We start from the raw sequence: 23,673 nt of genomic DNA, 5'->3' as shown, positions 1-23,673 counted from the left end.
CCATCTCTCGTTACAGAAGCTCACAGGAGATGCCCGAGCTTCTCCAGTGGCTCAGTTACCTGACTTTTCAGAAATATGGTTGTGAGCTGCTGGTTGTCACAGAGTTCTATGGGCTAAACTTTACTTGTGGTGAGTAAGAATTCGCCTCTGTTGGCTCTGCCTGTGCTGAGATTGTAAGAGTTAGGAAACAAAGCCAAAGAATGTGTGCTTCTCTACAGGAGAAAAACCCAGCAACCCAGGCACAGGTGTCCACCCCTGTATCTTCAGCAATGGCATCCAGTTCATAGAGGATGGGTACCCAGGTGCAGTTTCGCGGTATACTCTGGATTTCCTCATGCTGTACGCCTTTCTGCCTGCACTTGTTATCTTGGGGATCATCAGTTTCAACATTCGAGACTACATTGCTCATCGCTAACAAACAGAAGAGCATCAAGAGTCTCCGAATTTCAAATGCAAGTCAAAGAAGCTGTGAATGATCAGTACTGAAGACTGGAAGGCACAAATAATGGGAAAAACAAATCTGTCATCAAGAACATCTCTGCCTTGTGGACAAAGCTTCTAGCTGCCTTAGGATGCAAACGCAAGCCTCAGCAATGTCAGAATCCTGCAAGACACCACGGATGTCACTCACTGTGACTCCCAGTAACCAGCAGGCAGCTCCTCTTTCTTATTTCAGCAAACTAAATTTGTGTATGATGCAGACATATTAAACACATTCATAATATTAGTACAATGTTTTGTAATGCTGTCTTGCACCACCTATGAGGTTTTCTTAACAAAATGAAATGTTTAATTTCAAATTCATATACTTGAGAGTTTATTTCTTTCACCTTTCCTATTTTTTCGAGTGAGGGTTAAAGAGTTCAGACCAAGACAGCTTGTTAAGTAACCACAAGCTGCGGCTCTACCATAAATGAAGCCACGTGGTCTCCTTAGCATATACAGTGCCTGGAAAAAAGTGTTCAGCCCTCAAAACTCTCTGCACATTTTATTGTCTCAGATTCTAAACCTAACAATATACAGGGTGATTCAAAAAGATTTTTGATTTCATAATGATTTATATCACTTGATTTGTTATTTCACAAATCATTACAGAACAATGCAGTCAATTGTAAATGGTTTAGGTGAGCATAATGTTTATTATGTAATTTTACAAGTGCTCAATATGGCCTCCCGCAGCTGTACAGACAACATCAACACGACGGTCAAGTTCATCCCATTCTCGACCGTCACTGTACTCGCGGCTCTTTCAACGTGATTTCCGGAGATCATCCAGTGTTGTTGGGAGTGGTGGTACATAAACAGAATCCTTAACGTACCCCCACAAAAAACAAAAATCACACGACGTGAGATCTGGTGATCTTGAGGGCCAGAAGTGGAGGGCAAAATTGTGGGCTCCTTTACGGACAATCCAGCAATGAGGGAGCTCGTTGTTGAGAAATGCGCAGACTGAAGGCAGCCATGTTGCAGTGACAGTCAGAAACTCTCTGACCCCATCTTTTAATTGGTATGTGATTGGTTCCCAGGTGCCTCACGGTTGTAAAAATACGGCACTTTGAATTCGAATGAATCTTTTTGAATCACCCTGTATTAAAGTAACAATTTTTTTCAGCTGATCTATAAAACAATGTACATCATATCATATCAAAAGGAACAAATTAAAAATCTATTACATTAACTTTCTAAAAAGAAACATCAAAATTCCAAGATTGAAAATCTATTCATGCCCTTTGTACATATTAGACTAACTTTGCGCATGTGTCGTGTATTACTTTACCAACTCGCCCAGTCTGTTGATGGTCTGGAAGTGGGTGAGTCACCAGTTCTCAATGACTTTACCAGGATTAATACGCGTTCTGTCATCGAGGTTCAACACTATGGTAGATAAAGCCATAATGAAGAGAAAAGAGCATTCCAATAAAGTCAGGAATATAATTCTAGAGAAACCTACATCTGGGATAGGATAACAGGCTGAATACACCTCAGATAACCGCAGTCCATCATACAGAAGTGGGAAAAATCTGAAACTACAGCCTCAGTGCTTAAGTGAAACATCACTCTAAACTTAGTTACTGAACAGGAACGGCACATTTCAGAGAGGCACTGTGATGCTGAGGTGGATGCTCATGATTATCAGTCTCCAAGGCATTTGTTTAAATTGTATTTTCAAAGCACCTCTAACATTCACCAAATATCAAAGGGAACAACTAACTTCTTAGATTCTTTTTTAAAAGGGGGGTGAGGAAATGTTAAAACCAGCTATACAACTTGTAAACACTTACCTGTTTCACTGTTCATATTGTGCCCCACATATTCAGCCTTAGAGACTTCTAATGGTGGGCTGCTCACTGACTTGGACTGTCTTTAACTTCAACCCAGTTTACCAGTTAATGGAGGGCTTCACATAAGGCACCCATTTGAGCTATAAAGGAACTCCAGTTAGACAAGGAATGGACAATCTTAACTTCTCAGCTTACTAGTAACAACTGTACAGAGACATTAAATTAACAAGAATAATAACAGCATATATATCAGGTCAGGTCAGGTTGGGGATCTTGCACTGGTACAGTGCATTGCCGCACCCACCACACGATTAAACCGCTCGGGATCCTGGTTGGTAACAACCTCAGGCAGAGACGCAGTCCAGTCCCACACTCTGGAAATTACCCTCTATCTGCCACAGCCAGGTGTTACGTGGGCGACCCCTTGGCCTGGTCCAGCCGCTCAGGTCTTCCACAATGAGGATCCTACAAGCTGGATCACCCTCGGGGAATCACGCTGCATGGCCATAGTGCCGTAACTGACGCTCCCTCACATTGCAGGTAATGTACCTCATTCGGGACTCCAAGAGCAACCGCTCATTCGACACAAAGCCAAACCAGCAGTATCCAAGGATTCTCTAAAGAGACACAGTACTGAAGGAGTCCAGTCTTCATCTCAGTTCACTGGATAGCGTCCATGTCTCACAGCCATATAGCAAGACAGGAAGCACCAGGACTCTAAAGACTTGGACCTTCGTTGTTTTGCATAGACATCAGGAGTGCCACACACCCTTTTCCAGCAACCTCATGATATGATATTATATATATGTGAATGTATAATATATAATAATGCATATATAATACAAAAAATTATACAACCTTGGTTGGTTCATGCAGTCTTCATTCAGTCCAGGATGACAATTACCAGATGGTGCAGTTATTTTGCTTGAGTGTCCAACAGCTAAGAGATAAAGCTCCATGAAAGTGTCCATTATTTTTCCACCAATAGACACTCTTTATAAATATGTCAGAAAAGCAGCAACTGAACTAAAAGCTCAAATTTTGCAAAAAGCAGAAATTAAACTGAGAGAGAACTCTTTTGGGGGAAAAAAGTCTAACAAAAGGCAGCCAGCCACCCACCCACCCATTCTTCCTGCCCCAAATTAACACACACGTAAAACTCCTTGGCTTCTGTGTTAGCAGAAAGCTTACATTTTCTCAAAACACACAGAATGTTGCTAAATTATTATCAAAACCTCAAGGTTTTTTCCCCCATGGGACTGAGAAGCTGTGCTTTCTAAGCAAAATACTATGAAACCTGCTTACTCCTCTTCAGCTTGACAAGGCTTTCAGGCTAAGGCCCAACACCTGAAATCTGTCAGCTGAAATGGTTAAAGTATCTCCCTTACAGCACGGAACAAAGGGGCTGTAGGGAAGAGTGGCGAGGAAGAAGCTCCAGCTGGGGGGGGTGGGGGGGGGCAGACAACATGTCATCGGCAGGCTATGTATAAAAAGCTCAGATACCTGAAGTGGGTTTGAAATTCACTGACTGAGTGGAGTTTGCACATCTGAGTTTTTTTTCCACAAGTCAAAAGATATGCATTCTGGGTTAAACAAAGAATCTGAATCAGTCCATTGTAATGTGTGCGTGGCTATGTAAGTGAATACATTCTGCAATGGGCCAAATGCTGCCTGGATAGGCTCTGGTCTCAGATGAAGCTGGAGATCCCCAACACACTCTTGTGGCCTTTTATGCACTAAATTAATTTTGAGAACCACTGCCACAGTTGTGTGGAGTACTGAATACATCTGGACTTGCTAATAGAGCACAGGCCAGAGACTTCAACTGAACGCTACGCTCCACTGGTGTTTTACACTATAATAGCATGACAACATGATATCCCAAAGCACACAGCAGTACACACCAGGAACTGTTCTGCTGTTTCACGGGGAAGACAGAAACCAGAGCACTCTGCCCAAATCTCAACTTGAATAGAAGCAGTCTCAAAACTTTTCTGTTGATTTTCCTAGGAAATTTGATGCTTTATTTGCTCAGGGTGAACCTTTGTCCCCACTCTTTATAGTTCTAAAACTTAAAGAAGACCTAAGCCACTCCTGGGCGGCACGGTGGCGCAGTGGGTAGCGCTGCTGCCTCGCAGTTGGGTGATCTGGGGACCTGGGTTCACTTCCCAGGTCCTCCCTGCGTGGAGTTTGCATGTTCTCCCTGTGTCTGCGTGGGTTTCCTCCGGGCGCTCCGGTTTCCTCCCACAGTCCAAAGACATGCAGGTTAGGTGGATTGGCGATTCTAAATTGGCCCTAGTGTGTGCTTGGTGTTTGTGTGTGTCCTGCGGTGGGTTGGCACCCTGCCCAGGATTGTTTCCTGCCTTGTGCCCTGTGTTGGCTGGGATTGGCTCCAGCAGACCCCCGTGACCCTGTGTTCGGATTCAGCGGGTTGGAAAATGGATGGATGGATAAGCCACTCCTGCTGTCATTTTAACACTGTGCAATTATTAAACAGACTATACTCATTTATGAGGATAGCACTAGGGCTGATGGACACTTTGTAGTGCCTACGGGAATCCTTAAAAGAGACTTAGCTTGCTGTTCATTTGTCAACCAATATCGCTCAAATGAAACAGCAGACCAACTACCAATTTTTCCTTATTTGTTTCTCCCAACAGGAGTGTCAACCATCAGAACCTTGGCTGGAGACTTCGTAATGCTGTCAACATGAATCATTTTGAAATCGCCTAAATAACATGTTTTTGAGCAGACCATGCAGTACATCTAATCATATTCTCACATAAGGTACCAATCAAACTAAATTCCACTTACCAAACTTACCAGCAAGGCCCTCAAAAACTGAGACTATTGTGTTTTCAGTAACCGCAGATCTATCAACACCTGTGAACTTATGACGTTTTCGTAAAAAATGTTAAAATCATTCTCCAATCCTTAATATTTTGATAGCACATACAACTATTCATTTTCAAAGCAAAATCTGTTATGGTAGGAAAATCCCAAGAATTTTTCCCCAGGTACTACCTGTATGTTTTTTTCTAGTTTGAGAAGATTTACATAAATAACATTATTCAAATAAAAATGTCATAGCAAATTACCACAATATGTCTAAATTCATCCCAAAGTCTAAATACTACTTAACGCCGTTCGCCACCCAGAATAAAATGTAGATATAGTAAGGGGGGCAAGTGTTCATCGAACCTCTTCAACAGTATACTATTAACTATAAGTGGACACGTTTGCTGTGGGACTCCCGATCTCTCTCGGGGTTCTCAATTAGAATTATTACAGTGAAGTGCATGGCTTGGTCAAATGCCAGCAAATGTCACAGGCACCAACTTGGTCTCATGGAGAACAGCATGCACTTGATGCTAGGCCTATTCTGAATTCAGTAGCACCTGATACGAGGACTTTGCTAGAGAGATAGTAATAATGCCACGGTTTATTTATTCAAATTTTGTTTCAAATGTACTTAATTTAAATTCAGAATAAATAATACACGGTACCTAAATATTAATTAGCAATGAGCCCATAAAAAGCAATCACTTTGTCTTATAATGTGAACGAGTAAAAGTGAAGGATCGTTTTCAGACAATCACTACATTAGTCCACAGTGTCTGAGCAGAAGACCAGGACACTGAAATCTACGCTTCGGTGCAAATTATTGACGTCCTCTAAGTCACCCAGCACTTAATACTGCTTGTTACACATAACATAATATCCCTCAGGTTATTAATTGTAGTTTTAGATGAGTTGGTAGGAAGATCTGAAAGCTTACTAGATACCCACATCATGTCAGGCAGGCAAGAAATGTCAGTGCAGGTTTTCAGACAACATGTTGAAATGTGTTCATATTCATGCAGAGATGCTAACGTACAACATTCACATAGGAAAAGCAATTACGGGTGTTGCACACACCACTTACTCACTGCATTGTTATATTTTTAAATTGTATTTCTTTTGGCAGCCGTCTGATGTGCCTCAAATGCACCGTAACTTGTTCCAGTTGCCAGGGTAACCTTTCCCATCGTTGGTAGGCATGGCATCTGGGTTCATCACCTGCTGGTAATTGCAGCAGTGGGTATATACAGCCCATGGCGCTGGGTCTTTATCTCAGGTTTTCTAAACCTATTGTGACTATTTCTTGTTTTCCGAATTGGTCTCTTAGGTTCCCGACTTTCATTTTGTCCTTCGGACCTCAAATCTCATAGCAAGACGGAAAGCACCAGGACTCTAAAGACTTGGACCTTCATCCTTCTGCAGAGATATCAGGAGCGCCAAATGCTGCCTGGATAGGCTCTGGTCTCAGATGAAGCTTGAGATCCCCTCCGCACTCTTGAGGCCTTTTATGCATTAAATTATTTTCAAAGAACCACTGCCACAGTTATGTGGAGTACTGAATACATCTGAACTTTCTAATAGAGCACAGGCCAGAGACTTCAACTGAACGCTCCGCTCCGCTGGTGTTTTACACTATAATACCATAACAACATGATATCCTAAAGCACACAGGCGGTTTGTCCTTCAGACGTCGATTCTCATCTTGTTCTTTGGCTTCGTTGTTTCTGTACTTTTTGACCTCCCAGTTTTGTCCCTTTTCTGTTTCGCGTCTCTCTCTTCTTCTTTGCCCTTAAAACATATTGTCAGTTTCCCATTCAAAGTGAGACACAGAAGAGAGAACGTTTTCACCAACAGAAGAGACATCAACATCCAGTAATGAGTTTATCTGTGACTCTTGATTAAGCTTCAAGTCTACCCAAAAAGAATGATGAAGAGGAAGGCAACCTCTATAACCCATGACACAAGGAACCTGGTACTTACTGTTTCACAAGTAATACGATGTTTCTGAGGAACATACAGGAATAAGAGCAGAGCAAAATAAAAATATCCATAACACTTTATTAGATGGCAGAAAACATGTAAGAATATATACAAATAGAGAATGTGGTAATGTGTTCCTCATTGCAGCTGATGGTGAATTTAACAGTTTCGCTACTAATGACAACTAACTGTCAGCTTTGGCCTGCTCAGGTCATTTGTTTATTTGCCCAGGACTTGCAGAGACAACGACAACTTCCACATCCAAACATGGCCAGCACTAGCTCCGCCGAGACTCCAGCTCCACTCCTTTCCATGTGGTTGATGCCTTCCTCTTATACTGCTCCAGCTCCTTAAATCACAAACACAGTGGGGTTCAGGTCAGTCTAATGTGTGCACATGTCGAGTATCGTGACTTTTAGAGTATGAGGCGTTATATGTTATCAAACACAATTTCAAACCTTTGTGTGCAGTGACAATAAAGATTATCTTCTATCAATCAATGTAAGCAAAACACAATACTGCCGAATTTCAGAAGCAGTAGTCATTCTACAACACAAGGTTGGAAATTCAAGAAAGGTTTGGCTTTGGATCTTTAATGCTCACTTATTAGTGTGTAACATAACTTCTTTGCAAAAAATAAATGGCCACCTTTGCTGTTCTAGACATGCAGGAACTCAAACACAATGCTTAATCATGTCAGCTGCACTTCTTAGCTCCGACAGCCTTTTTCCTACATACCGGCATAAATTGCTTATCAACATTTTACACCGGCACTTTATAATCGGTGAATAAAACTTTACTGGCACTCATTCTTGAAGCCTTCAAATTCTGAGGTTGCTGCCGTAACTTTGTTCACTTGAGACAGGATTCTCTTTTTTTTAACTTTGATTATTTTTAATGTTTTTCCCTTTCATAACATGTCTGAATTAAATCCTGTCTCTTTTACTGCTGGTTAATTAGTACCTAAGGTTCAAATAACTGAATTTGGTGGCTGCTACAAACAGAAAACATTGCACTCTGCCAAAGCATCACACAGGGTTGGAGGTTTAAAGAAACATGGCAACCCACTCTCATTGACACAAAGTGAAAAAGACTCTAAAGCAGTAAACACAAACTTACCTTGGTGTAGCACCTTCATGACATGAACAATCCCAAAGCCCTTTACTGACACAATGCAATATAATCTATCCAACCACTTTCTGAACACATTTAGTTTTTAAATTAAAGGTTTGGAGGCAACTCAAAGTTATTTTAACTGACCTGGTAGCAGCTGCATAAAATCCAAAGATCTAGTCGCCATATACGTGGAGTCTGTTAGTTTTCCCAGAGGGTTTTCACCTGGTATTCTGCTTTCCAGAGATGTGCTTAAAGGCTTCATTGGATATTTTAAACTTGCCCGGTGTAGGTAAACATGGGTATATTTGTGAGTGTGCCCTGTGATGGACTGGCACCTGCCCACAGATGGTAACTGCCTTGTGCCATATACAAATGCTTACAACAGACAGGGAGTTCAGAAACATCAATGCGGCCTTCATTAGCCACTTACTTAGGAATTATAATCCAAATTACGTAATTGATAAACTATACTGTATAGTTGAGGGCAGTAACACAAGATTGGCACTTGTCATCTGACCTTGTTGGTGCAAATCAATGTTCCTATCACTAGCAAAGAATATAACTTTGTTTTCTAATAAGGTTTTAAAAACAGCTACATTTTATAAAAGAGTAGGCATTCTGCACTATTTGCACATTATCAAAGGAAATATGCATAAGATTATCTGACCAAAATGTCCACAGGTCCACCAAAGGCCTTTATACCATATGTTGTGATAAATATGAGTTTATAACACATCAGTGGCACCTCTGCAGACTCTTAACGCAGTGGCGTGTTGCCCTCTGTAAGTAGTATGACATCTACAATATTTTTTTACCACTTCTAATGACTCAGCCTTGCATGAGCCAGTGGTCTTCTCTCAGACAAAGACACAAAATACCTGCACGCAGGGTTTGCCACGTGCAAGTTCACAGTCCAAATGAAGACATTTATTGCTCTGCTATAAAGCAGTTGTTATACGTCACAGTTATCTGTCAACAGAGCAAGGCTACTAGAGGTCAATGTCTGCAAAAGTTGATCTTTCTAGACACAGCTTTTAATTGGAAATATAAATCTGTCAAGGCCATTTCGTCTGGGGTTACTTGTGGGCAAAGCCTAGATAACACGCGATCAAATCCTAGCAATTGTACTCCAAGAAGACGACTGAAAGTTGTCTTGAGTTGGTTATACTCTGGATGGCATATTTAATAACACATTTAAAGAAAAATGGAAACACTATAAACACCATAGACAAAAAATTACAAAATATTCATTTACACACTCTTGTTTATTTAATTGTTTCAGCTTCAAGGGCAGAAAGTCTATTTGCCAGACAGGAACTTACTCTGTACTGGGTGCCAGTCCATTCTAGGGCACACTTTCATGAATATACTGTATATACACACCGGGCCAAATTATTTAATACACTTATGAAGATACTTTTCTGAATCCTAATACAAGAATTCCGCACAGTACACAAGTCAATAAACAAAATGAAAGAACTTCTTATGCTTATCAGATTTATACATTAAGCGCATCAATTTATTGCAACGTAAAAATCACCTACAAATACCCAGAGCCATTTAACACTAGAATTACCAGAGCCTACGATAAAACTCATAGATCCGACTCACCTTAAATCGATTTGCACCTCTCAGTCAGCGTCTTTTGTCCTATAAATGTGTCAATAAGCAGCAAACAGCCTGCTATCACATCCCCCCCACTCCGCACAGTTTTCTCAGCTCAAGTCTGTTTACCTGCGTGTTAGTTGCTTAGTTGTATAGAGTGAGAAGTCAAGCAAAATCACACCTTTTATAAATACTATATCGTTATTTGGAACACATGCATTTCATGTGTGTTCCGTGTCTACAACGATATATGTAAACACATCGCTAAAACAGAAACGTTTTTCATGTTTTAGTAATAATTGACAAAATGTAGACATGAAGTGTATAATGTGTGAAGCCTGAAGTCCAAATATCAAATAAACACTTTCACAAAAGGTACAAATATAACAGAACAAGTGTGCTTCTATTCAAGAATATAACTGAAGAAAAAGAACCCGCGTTAGGGTGCGACATTGACACGCATTTGCTACGACCGCTTCGGTGGCGCAACGGTATGAACTGTTGACTGGCAATCAAAACTTCACGGGTTTGACCCCGGACAAGTCCGTTTGAGAAGTGAGCTGCTCTTATTCTTACTATTTTAGAATAAAAACATACATTTGATTTCAGTCTGTAACAGCCGGTGTAAATGTAAGGATACTTGTAAAGGTTAGCTGGTTTTTTTTTTTTTTATATTCAGTTTTATTCTCTCAGTCGCGTTCACAATCCCCACCCCATCTGACACTGCTGTTTTCACATAAAGACGCGTTATAACAGAGGTGAACTCAGATAATGATGACGGTTCTACATCGGAGAAAGAATGCATGTCGCACTTTTTCTGTCGCTGTACTTTGTATATGTACAAGGGAAGCTCTGCAGTCTACTTGTGACTTTACGTTGTAGGAAGTAAGTAAATAAATCATGGTAAATAAGTATCTAAACACTAGCGTGGAGAGTCACTCACATACTGAAGAGTCTATAGCTGCAGGTGGAAGCCACCATCGCTGTACTTTGTATATAAGAGCCAGATCAAATGTTATTTACCTTTATTTATTTACTTACTTCTTACAGCGTAAAGTCACAAGTACAGTGCAGAGCTTCCCGTGTACATATACAAAGTACAGCGATGGCAAAAGTGCGACATGCGTTCTTGCTCCGATGTAGAACCGTCTGCATCATCTGAGTTCACCTGTGTTATAGCGCGTCTTTATGTGAAAACAGCAGTGTCAAAGGCTGGGGGGGCAGGATCGTGAATGCGACTAAGAGAATAAAAGTGAATAAAAAAAAAAAAAACAAAGCTAACCTTTACAAGTATCATACATTTACACCGGCTGTTACAGACTGAAATCAAATGTATGTTTTTATTCTAAAATAATAAGAATAAGAGCAGCTCACTTCTCAAATGGACTCGTCTGGGGTCGAACCCGTGAAGTTTTCATTGCCAGTCAACAATTGATACCATTGTGCCACTGAAGCAGTCGTAGCAAATGCGTGTCAATGTCGCACCCTAATGTGGGTTCTTTTTCTTCAGTTATATTCTTGAATAGAAGCGCACTTGTTCTGTTATATTTGTACCTTTTGTGAAAGTGTTTAATTTATTTGATATTTGGACTTCAGGCTTCACACATTATACACTTCATGTCTACATTTTGTCAATTATTACTAAAACATGAAAAACGTTTCTGTTTTAGCGATGTGTTTACATACATCGTTGTAGACACGGAACACACATGAAATGCATGTGTTCCAAATAACGATATAGTATTTATAAAAGGTGTGATTTTGCTTGACTTCTCACTCTATACAACTAAGCAACTGACACGCAGGTAAACAGACTTGACCTGAGAAAACTGTGCGGGGTGGAGGGGATGTGATAGCAGGCTGCTTACTGCTTATCGTCACATTTACAGGACAAAAGACGGCGATGGAGAGGTGCGAATCGATTTAAGGTGGGACGGATCTACAAGTTTTTTTGTAGGCTCTGGTAATTCTAGTGTTAAAGAATCAGCTATTAACTTTTCAAGTACATTGTTGGGGATTTGAGAGTAAAGCCAAGAGAAAAATCTACATGAGGACTCAGCATACAATACAATGGAGTGTAAGATTTCAAACCAGCATTAGTGTATTAACTAACCACTGAATTACACTGAATATGATAACCACTTACAGTATCCACATTGACGTATATGATTTAGCAGAGATGTCACTCATGCTTACTACAGACAAATCTCAAATGTCTTGATAACCTCTAAATGATAGATCAGTTTTTCTTTATTACCAAAGGAGTAGTGAAAAAAACATTTCTAAGTGTGGTAGTGACCTCAAAGAAAATGGCTTTACACACGGACAAATAAATCCACAAAATACATAAATCAACAAGATATCACTGTAATAATGACAACAAAATTATAACAACATTCAAAATGTTTAATAAAATAAATCAAAATTGGTTCTAGCAAATTCTTAATACCCCTGCCATCATTATTCTCTTTGTTTATATTAAGAAATGCTTTGCCAAGCTTTATCTAAGACTGGCACTGAACTGAAACTCATTTTCCATTAAGTGAACTACAGGTTTGATCATACTGAAGTCAGGAGACCAAGACTTTATTTTTTATTTATTTAGTATTTTTTGACTGATTCCTTTCTTGGCTGTATTTATTAGTGAGTTCTGAATCACTGTCATTTACACAATGAATTATTAGACAGACAGCCCACATTCCTTGCTCATACTTAAGCCTACAAGAGATATTTGATGACTTCTACAGTCCATCTACTGCTAAGGTCAGCATTACTATCAACATGTTTCACAGGTGAACTGCTCCTGGTTTTGGTCATTTGCAGTTCATTCCTTACTCTACAATCTCACCCTGGCACAGTTAGTCTGGCACAGTTTACCTGCCTGATCTGCTCCTAACCCCTATGTCACAGAACTCTAAAGCCTTATCTTGTAACTTTTTTATCAGATTGAAATTCAGCATTATTGGTAGTGGTTTGTTTCTTCCAGTGACATCTTAGAAGTAGTTCTGTCCTTTGCAAATTGAAAATGTTTCCTTCATCCTGCACAATGAAAGCCGTTAGTGATTTAGTTGCATAGCTTTTCTTTAGAACTTTGAAAATGTTTGCTTTTATGCTGCAGTTATTTATCTCAGCTGGCTTGGTCTTTGCCAAGTGCTGAAGGCTCCATTACAATAAATGACATTTCCAGCGACTGTCAGTCACATTCTGTACTTCACTTACACCTAATCATAGTGAGTTAGGGCCAGTTGCAGCACACTTGACTTTCAGTCAAGTAGTTTGATTTTTTTAAGTCACAGGGGTGGGCTTCTGTGTGTGCAAGAGCTGACAACCAATGAGTGCTCACCTGAATGTACAATGTATAGAATAAAGAAGTCAGGGGCTTTGGACTGTGCAAACAGAAGAGAGGCTGACTGTTTTAAGGTTTGTGTGGTTTTATCATGCCAGAATAGAAAAAGACAGAAAAAAAGGTGGGAGACTGTAACTAAACTCACTGAACATGGAAAGCATTTGCCTAAGGCTCCAATGCTGTCAGGCAGCACGCTAACTGGCTGCCAACATGCGGTGAACTTGTGATAATCTGGAATTCTCAAACTGTGCCGGAAAGTCGTCACAAGGATTTATAATATGTCATCCCCTTCCATTACTAGCCATATAATTTGACATCTTAAGCCATCAAGATGCAACAAATGTAGATGTCACTTTGACAGTCCCTACAACCATAAAATCAAATAATGTGCTGCCAGCTTAACAATATCAAGTTTCTTTTTTTTTGATATTTTAAATCATTCATTTATCTAAACCTAGTTTCTATGCAGTATTTAAAATTAAAAATCCTTCATGGGCAGACTTCTAGCTTTCTTCTTTGAAAAGTAGAGGCTCTGATGGCAGACTTTAATGTTAAGAATGAAGTTTAAATCTAATGCTACACAATCAACATCCGTTTATTTGTTCACAATCAAAATAACAAAACATTTGACAAATACCGAAAACCTTGACACCAATTTCTTTAATATCTGTGTTAACAATGGAATATAAAAATTGTCATAAATCTTATCCATTATAGCATACATTTGGGTATACATGGAAAAGTACACACAAATATAAGGTTACATTATGTACTATTGGCTTACAGGATTCAAAAGTAATGAGCCTCATTTTGTTCTGACGCGAACGTACCTCGCCGCGCGCCCCACTTGCCAGTGACGGCGACGGTGGGTGTTGGCCTTGATGGGAACCCCTGTGCGGTAGTGCGTTACACGGCGGAATGGAAAGTTCGTTAGAGCAACGGTACGCGTTGAAGACGAAGACCATGCTCATTGCCTTCTTCGGAGTGAAGGGGATCATCCACTACGAGTTTGTCCCGCAAGGACAGACCGTGAATGCTGCTTACTACTTGGAAGTCCTGAAAAGGCTGAAAAGAAGCGTTGTGCGCAAGCGAAGGGACATCAAGAACAGCTGGAAGCTTCATCACGATAACGCGCCCAGCCACACCGCCTTCATCGTGAGCGCCTACCTGGCCCAGGTGAACGTTCTGGTGGTACCCCAGCCTCCCTACAGTCCGGACGTGTCGCCTTCTCACTTCTTCTTGTTTCCGCGCTTAAAATCTGCGCTGAAAGGAAAATGCTTCGACTCGATTGAGGACATCCAAGCAAATGTCAAGGCAGCCCTTGCAGCCATCCCGGAACAGGCCTACGTGGACGCCTTCGAGTCATGGAAAAGCTGCCTACAAAAGTGTATTGATGCAGGAGGTGCCTATTTTGAAGACTATTAATTAGTTGTACCGATTTGCTCAATAAATTTGTCTTTTTGAACAAAGGCTCATTACTTTTGAATCCTACCCTGTATATTATCTTAAAGTTAAGTTGCCTCTGTAAAAACACAAAATATTTCATAAATGTAACTTCAATGTCATGGAACTTATGAAGTATACAGTTTTTCTAACCCGACACCTCATTTGGAGGTTGCTCCTATATTAATTACTTTTCTTATGTTTGTCATATGCTATTCAAGTCACAAGTGATAACCTTTTCATAAATATGTGAGGACATTTGAATTACTGTATATACTCGCGTTTTAAGTTCTCTAGCAGAGAAGTCAGGGCTTCATTTGACTGTATAATTTCCGGTATTTTATAATGTCGGTCGTATAAATCGAATGCGGAAAACTCACGCTATTGGTCCAAGAGATTACGATATGCTAACACCCACCTGAGAGAGTAACCACGGAGCACATGGACTTTTTTTTCTATGTATTGTGCCTACGTGACCACACGGTAATACCCAAACTATTCCGAAGCGACGTTTGCACTGTTTTGTGTTTTTTTGTATCTCACACCTTCATACACCTTATCATAAGAGCATCCCTTATGTACGATGGAGCGTTCGATCAGAAGAAAATATGAAGCTGGTTTCAAATTAAAAGTTGTTGATGTGGTGAAAAAAATTGGTAACTGCGCTGCTGCAACAAAATTCGATGTGTCTGAGAAACTAGTGTGAGATTGGAGGAGGCAAGAAGATGTAAAAAAAAAAAAAAAAAAAAAAAATTAAGTGTCGTATTTTTGGACGGGCATATAAGTCAGTTTGATTTTATGATCGATTTTTAGGGTTTCAAGACCCAACTTATACACGAGTATATACGGTATGTTTGACAGACTGTGCAGTAAGATCTCTCCACTTCACAGTATGAAATACAAAATGACAGAAATTCCGAAAATACTTTAAATTAAAAGGATGGATTTTACCTTTACAGTCTTTCCTTCAATCAATCTTAAACAAGGTGCCACAAATTATAAGGCACATAATGAAATAAATAAAACCAACCTAGTCACAATAATGCAGATGGTTTCAATTTTCCTGGATGAACAGCCAAGCTGTTTCTGTTGTCTTTACTGAATTTAAATCAAAGGTGAACGCACTGAAAATATGCAAATGTCAAAAGGACTTCAAGATAAACCTATCAGATGTTACAGATCTGGGGAAAGGTTATTAAAAAAATATACCATGTTTTAAATACACCTTGGTGAATACTCAGCTTTGTCGAGTGGTAAAGGTTTATAGAAAATGCTTGATCAAGGTAATGTGTTGGTGGAGGCAAAGTCAAAAGCCAAGGGCTAATTATAATCTGGAATCAGTCCAGAGTGACTATTTCCATGGCGCTTCCTCATGTCATGTACTTGCTGAGTTTTATTTAATATCTTGTGTGAAAGGACCAAACCCTCAGCAGTCTCTGGTATACTAAACTTTGATCAAAACGCTTTGGCTAACTTGAAGAAACTTGGGGTGGTTTGTTTACTAGTTTGGACACCTTTGGTACCAAGGGTGAGTGACTATTTGTAGGGATTTTTTTCTTGTGACAAATTAAGATACTAATACATGGGACTACAGCCGTCAATTACTCAATAGGAGCATACATTTAGAGAAGATAAACGTGTCTGTGATGTATATGGAATCTCTCCAAATTGTACTTGCTTCCATTTACAAAGATTTTAGTATTTAAGCCCAGCAAACATATTTGGATCTTGTATAACCACTAAGATTCTCTTTCACTGAGAAAAAACACAGAAACAAATATATCACTGTGTTTTGGCTAAATCTGGGTGCAAAGTGGTGCTCTTGTTGATTCCTTATTTTAAGCTTTTTTTACATTGATAAAAGTAGCTTATCTGATCATTTTAACTTTTAACGTCTGCAATTTGATATCATAACCACATGATAGCAGCCTCGGCTTACTGTGGTAAGGTGTACTTAAGTGATTTACAGCATCCAAAAAGAAAAAGGCTTTTCTGTACCTGATTCTTCAGTGCTCTCATTCTGTCGATCTCAGGCTCTGCGTACTGAGGGTCTCTTGCAGGGTCCCTGATATCCTTTGAGTCACTGGTATTCTGAATAGTCAGAAATAATGAAAGATTGAACAGGTATATAACCTCATCATCAAACTGCTTAGATTTAAATCAATTACACTGATTAAGGATAATGCATCAAATTGAAAGCAGAATGCACTAACACTGAAAGACACCACTATATACCCTTAGAATCGCAAAACCTTCAGATACACATTATTACACCATTTCAAGGGTTCCTTGACATGATCCCAGCATGAAGAAGAATGTCTTATCTACCTCAAGAGCAAATCATCTCCACTAGGTTATTATAGCTAAAAATGTAAGGTTGAGCTAAATCCAAGTAAACTTTAGCTATGACAAGAAACTGTAGTCAAAATAAGTTTGGCTAGAGAAAAGCTAAATCAACAATAGAGATAATTCCTAAAAGATCTGGCCACCTTAAAATGAAAAGTAGCTTAGCTAAGAAAAAAAAAACATACTTCATTTTCGTCTATCCCAGAGTAAAACTCAACCTTAGCACCTCAGCTAACCTTAGGAAACAATAGCACACTGATCTTAGGATGACTTCAGCATGGCTGATTTTAAAAGTGAAGCACAATTAGTCTTTACTAGTCTACACACAACAATAAAGCATTTTCCAAAGCAGACTACTTTGTCACAGTCTTAGTTAATGTAAATTTCAATAGATGGAAAAAAAAAAAAAAAAAAAAAATATATGCTGTAGATCAGGAAGCTTCAAAAACATTTGAGGCTAACATTCTCTCAAGTTCAGAACAATCTCAGCTCATTAGCCAATTTCAATGTAAATTCAGTAGAGAGAAACTAAAATATCAGCCCATCCTGAGTGAAGCTCACCTCAGAAGGGAACATTTTCTCATACGCATTCTTCCACAGATCCACGGGGCTCCTGGCCTGCATTTTTCCTATTCCAATGTCTGCACTTGGTGGAGATCCTGTAAATTATCAGACATAAATTAAACAGTTGGCACAAAACTAGCAAACATTTCTAGCAGTTCAGAAGTCAGAATAATACAGGTCCTTTATAAGTAATTTAAAAACATTGTAATAGCCGACTCACTCTCCAAAAGTGGCAGCTACACCACCAAGACCCGTGGCCTGGCAAGTTGATGACGTTAGACCAGAGAAGCCGTACTTCTTCCACATAAACCTCCCCCAATCAATCGATCAAAAATAAGCCAAACAACAAACCATATGCAAAATAATAAAGTCAGTATATATTAATAATAAAAAATGAAACAAGCAAACTCCAAACATTTTATATATATATATATATATATATATATATATATATATATATATATATATATATATATATATATATATATTATATATCACACAGTGGAACCTCGGTTTGCGAGTAACTTAGTTTACGAGTGTTTTGCAAGATGAGCTAAAATTTTTAATAGATTTTGACTTGATAAACGAGCGAGGTCTTGCAATACGAGTAGTATGTATACGCTTTGTCTGCTGAGCATCATGTGATCACTGCACTTTGCGCTACTTTTTGTATGAAAATGTGCTATATAAATAAATGTTGTTGTTGTTGTTATCACAACTGAGCTGATGCTGGTTCTCTCTCTCTCTCTCTCTCTTGCTGTGGGATTGTGTGCAATCGTCTCCTATTCTCCATCTGAGTTGGTGTGCCTCACTCATATAGTCAACATCCGTACGAGCGTATACTATTTACTACAGCATTGTGACTGCGTGTGTGTGTGCTGTGATGTGCGAGTCCCCGTCTTGCACCCCAAAACATGAAGCCGTACTTTAGCAACACCAGCTTTATTCAGCTTGAAACAGTAACAGCGCGGTTATTTATTGTGGCAGGATCTGCCACTCTCCTATACACAGACACAGCAGTCAGGCAGGGTCGTGGCCAAGTAGTACTGTGCCCTGCGTATTTATAATGTTCCTTGTATCACCCATCGACGGCAGGCACTTAGAGCATGTCCGCCATCTTTTCAGATTCGCTTTTACAGCGAACTGCTACAGCGTTGGGAGACTGAGATTGCTTTGGGATGCTCTTCCACGTGTCGTCCCGTTGGGTGGAATCCCACAAGAGTTTAGAAACTCACTCACACCAGCCATGATACTTTTCAAAGGTAAAGTGCAGGTTAATTTGTTTTATGTATTTTTACTTTATATTTTGTATTAATCATTTTTATATGAATAGTTTTGGGTTGTGGAATGAATCATCTGAGTTTCCATTATTTCTTATGGGGAAATTCACTTTGATATACGAGAGCTTTAGACTGCGAGCACGTTTCCAGAACAAATTATGCTTGCAAACCGAGGTTCCACTGTATCATATTTATATAATATATATAATTATATATAAAAAAATTACACCCCAACCAACCCTGACATAACATTCAACTCCAAAAGTGTCCGGTGGAAAGTACTAATAAAAAGAAAAGGTGCAGCATAAAGTTAACATGCAATGCAAACCCTCCCTTGACCCCACACTGAATACGAACTCACTAAGACGCACAGAAAGCACAAAACGCATATAAAAGTCCATAAGATTTAACAGAAAAAATGATAATGTTTGTGAACCTGGTTCAGGTGGAAAAATAGTCCTACGGAAATTACACGGATGATAATGATGGCTTGCTCCTCTCCCCAAACAACAAGAAACAGTCTCACTGTGCTTATCCTCGGTACGTGGCGTAATCCAGAACCCCGGGGTTTTGCGGTGCAAGGATGTTGTTGTCGTGCGTTGAAAGTGTCAGGTAGACAAAGGGGTGAATGATTTGGATTGCTGCTTTTTCCTGGCTCTGTAATGAATTGGTGGTCTAGTAAGACGGGCTTTTTTTTCCCCTTCTGTTCTTCTGTTTATATAGCGAATGATCAGATGCAGATGATGGAATTGACAGGACCAATTATCGTGAGGGGCCATGGTTCCACAGTGTTACCCCCCCCCCCCATTGTTTCCAGGGAAGCATATTTACATAGACACACACACACACACACACACACCATGTAAACAGGACAATGCTACAAAACAACATTTATTTATATAGCACATTTTCATACAAATAATGTAGCTCAAAGTGCTTTACATGATGAAGAAAAGGAAAAAAAAAGACAAAGTAAGAATTAAAATAAGACAACACTAATTAACATAGAATAAGAGTAAGGTCCGATGACCAGGGGGGACAGAAAAAACAAAAAAACTCCAGATGGCTGGAGGAAAAAAAAAAAATCTGCAGGGGTTCCAGACCATGAGACCGCCCAGCCCCCTCTGGACAGGACTCAGCACAAAATACATTAATCATGTCGTACCGCTACAACATAATATTTTTACAGGCTGCTGCAGATCAGAAGCATATACACAAATAAATCAATACATAAATTAGGGCAATCCTCATTTTCCTAACAGACATGTATTGGGGGGCACAGGGTTTGTTTGGCTGATGGCTTGTCCATGGATTGTTTCTACCTTGCGGCCAATGCTTACTGGGATTGGCCCCAGTTTCCCTGCAACCTTGCTCTGGATAAGCAGGCTTAGAAAATGGACAATGGGTTAATTTGTATAAGAAAGGGCACGACAGCAAGGCTATGCGATGAAACGAACATAGCATACTTTAATTTGCCGTGTGTAGTAACATGCTTTCATAGCAACCACCTTTCACATACTGAAGGTCACGGTGCTATAATATTTTATAGCTGACATAAACTGATAGAGAAGTTATGAGCTTTTTTAATCAGTTTAATGACACTCCGTTTTATGATGACCTTCTCTTGATTGCTGTGAATATATATGTATATCTTAAACTGGATGTGTTCACTTTGATATGCCCACAATTGTCGTTATTGACGTATTCCATTCAAGCCGACACGCTCTTTTTTATTTTTCAAACTTAATGTAGGCTGATAAGTGTAACAACTAATAAATGATCACATGTTTATCTCTTTCTGAAGCTGTTAAACTGGAATATAAAGCAAAATAGTACATCTTTCTGACCTGTTACGGTTCTCCAGCCCATATGCCCCGAGATTGAGCACACACATATAACCCTATAATGGAGCAGCTATAAGCTCCAAACATACAGTAGCTTAACAACATTAACATTTACATCATATTTGAATGAAATTGTCAATCAAGACCATTTTTACTGATTAAAAATGAGATCATGCAACACTTTGGTTTGTCTTTAGCAGTTTATAAAATAGTTAAAAGACAATGTGTATGTGATTATTACATGCTCTATTACACTAGCAGCCAAGTCCTGCAGTGTGATACTCTAGCACCACCTACTACCGTTCTTTAGTCACTGCAGGGACAGGGTAAAACAAACACTTTAATAAAGGGCCAATGCAGGAAAGCAAGAATAATTCTAAACAAAAAACAATGACAAATGTTTAGCATCCTTAAGTTAATTTAGTTGAACTGGGTTGAGCAACACAATCCTGCCTCATATAAATGTTTGTACCACAAAGACAGGATGAGTAGCTCCACCATTTATGGCTTTCCTAAGAGGACCATGGAGTTTGTAAAGATCATTTTAATGCATTTCTATCCAGTGAACAGACGGACTCACAGGCTGCTACAACGTCAAAAGAAACATTCTCTTTCTGCTGACTCATCGAGGATATTGGCATAACTTGACTGGAGTGGTCTGACTCTATAATATAAGCATTTTTAATGGCATAAATGCAGTGATTGAAACAAAAGATTAGCTGGAGTCCATGATGCTCAATAAAGTCCATTCAGGAACAGACTGGATGAAACGGACTCTGTGATAATGGACGCCAGGACCAGGGCCATTCTTAGCAGTTTGGGGGCCCTTCAGAACGCGATTCAGAAATGTGCAAGCACTGTATGGGGGGTGGGGGGTGTATCTGGATCCAGAGCTCAGGAAGGTGTTCTAATAAAACATCCGGAAAAGGCCTTACATGACCAGTAGGCCTACATGTACGCTTGTGTGTATGCAGAGTGGTAAAATATTGATTTTGTTCTGGATCTGGTAAAAGCTGGTAATATAGGGATATTTCATGATTTTACGGGGATCTGTCTGAATGAATCCGAAACGAATCTCTAAAATTAACGTTTGCTATAGTGTATTTGGCAAAGTTACGACAGCGTGACAATTTTAGGGATTTAGGTGAAGATTGTAATTTGGATAATAAATTACCATTGTTAATAAGACATAAGAGATGCACTGAACTAAATTTCCTGGGACTGGCACAGACGGCTGCAGTGCCAGAGACATGACAGGGACCCCAGGCCCACAGCCCGACAACAAAAAAAAAAAATTGTAAGTTGGGGCCGGGTCAGGGCCCTACGCAGATGCGTAGTTCGCGTATGCCTAAGAATATCCTTGCCAGGACCGCTTTCACTGGGTGTCATCTTGCATATCACATACAGTATGTTAACAGTCATATTGTTAGTGTACTGAGTGGAGTTTGAATGTTCTCCTCGTGTCTGCATGGGTTTCCTCCGGGTACTCCGGTTTCCTCCCACAGTCCAAAGACATGCAGGTTAGGTGCATTGGCAATTCTAAATTGTCCCTAGTGTGTGCTTGGTGTGTGTGTGTGTGTGTGCCCTGCGGTGGGCTGGCGCCCTGCCCAGGGTTTGTTTCCTGCCATGCGCCCTGTGTTGGCTGGGATTGGCTCCAGCAGACCCCCCCCGTGACCCTGTAGTTAGGATATAGCGGGTTGGATAATGGATGGATGGATAACTATAGTATGTCCAGCACGTCAACTAGCATTTTAGGTAGATTATAACAAGTTGGTTTAACGTGGTTCAAACTGGACAATTGTCAGCACAGTTGTCAACTTTGGCTGTTTAAAAATGAAGGTTAGAGCAAAGTATGTATAAGACAAAACAAAATGGTAAGTTTTACATTGGCAAAGACTGAATATAATGGGAAACATTCGTAGAATTCACACTGAACATTGCTTCAAGTTAAAGTGAACACCATAATTAAAAAATTCCACTCTTCTCACTAGACCAGGGGTGGGCAAAGTTAGTCCTGAAGGGCCACAGTGGCTGCAGGTTTTTGATCCACCCCAGTCACTTAATTAGAAAACAACCCTTGCCAATAATTTAATTTCATGGCATGTTAGTGCTTTAACTCTGCCATGTCAGGTCATTCTCATATCCTCAATTTTGTTCTCTTTTCTAAGGATATCATAAAAATGATTTGAAGTCTAAAATGGAGGAGTAATTCTCAGTCCTTGACTTTTTTCTCTTTAGTTTCCTTCCAAGTATTGAATTAAACCAAATAGTGCGCAATAAATACACACAGGTGTAAATGGAAACAAGCTAAATGGAGACATGCTGCTTTCCTTTGTCATTTGCATCTTATTGCTAATAAGGACCAATTAAAAACTGAGAATACAGCTGTTTAAGACTAAAATAAGCAATAAGGGTTCAAAATCTTAACACGCGAGACAACTAAAATAAAGCAGAAATGTTACTTGAACAATAAGTGCTTCTTATTAGGCCACTGGGTTGGAACAAAAACCTGCAGCCACTGTGGCCCTCCAGGAACAACTTTGCCCACCCCTGTACTAGACCAATTCAATTTACTCACCAATCTGGCTCAATGAATCCATCCCAGCCGAGATCAGTAGAGGCTTGTTATGGTCTGTAGACGCACATTTCCTGTTAAGACAAAACTGATGGTTAGTATCATGGTGATATCATACCATGGGTAAAACCCCAGAACGATTACCTAAATAAGAGAACAAACTAGAACTCTGGTTGAAGTAGAGTGGCATCTAATAGAGGAGAGATATTAGGTCCATCATTATGCTGTATATGTTGAATATGACTGTATACAGCATGTTGCATGCTTAGTATTTTTTTGATGCTTGTCATGTGCTGAGGAGACATGCAAATAAGAAATTTCATTGCACTAGGAACTAGGCATTTGATTATTCTCAATGTGGGAGTTACTGCTTGGCTCTTGGGCTGTACTAGCAATATGTTCTCATTGAAAGACAAAGTGACTTCAGATTCCACAACACGTATATGCTGTA

General features: G+C 39.7%; 2 protein-coding genes across 2 annotated transcripts in view; one reads left to right on the top strand and one right to left on the bottom strand.

The window, feature by feature from the left end:
- abcg5 (ATP-binding cassette, sub-family G (WHITE), member 5) overlaps positions 1-800 on the top strand; it is a 33,748-nt gene extending 32,948 nt beyond the window's left edge. Inside the window, exons 12-13 of the mRNA XM_028820835.2 lie at positions 17-129; positions 219-800. Coding sequence (XP_028676668.1) covers positions 17-129; positions 219-415 — 310 coding nt within the window. The 3' untranslated portion in view covers positions 416-800. The remainder of the gene's footprint in view (positions 1-16; positions 130-218) is intronic.
- Positions 801-7,161: 6,361 nt separating this feature from the next.
- Positions 7,162-23,673, bottom strand: part of dync2li1 (dynein, cytoplasmic 2, light intermediate chain 1) — a 35,132-nt gene continuing 18,620 nt past the window's right edge. The window contains exons 10-13 of the mRNA XM_028820641.2: positions 23,226-23,296; positions 17,521-17,618; positions 16,612-16,704; positions 7,162-7,452 (exon numbers count right to left, since the gene is read on the bottom strand). Of these exons, the coding sequence (XP_028676474.1) occupies positions 7,381-7,452; positions 16,612-16,704; positions 17,521-17,618; positions 23,226-23,296 (334 nt within the window). The 3' untranslated portion in view covers positions 7,162-7,380. The remainder of the gene's footprint in view (positions 7,453-16,611; positions 16,705-17,520; positions 17,619-23,225; positions 23,297-23,673) is intronic.

Source organism: Erpetoichthys calabaricus, chromosome 15 (genome assembly GCF_900747795.2).
Source record: "Erpetoichthys calabaricus chromosome 15, fErpCal1.3, whole genome shotgun sequence".
NCBI classification, from domain to species: domain Eukaryota; kingdom Metazoa; phylum Chordata; class Cladistia; order Polypteriformes; family Polypteridae; genus Erpetoichthys; species Erpetoichthys calabaricus.
The sequence above is the reverse complement of the archived record's forward strand: the minus strand, read 5'-3'. Positions and strand labels throughout refer to the sequence as shown.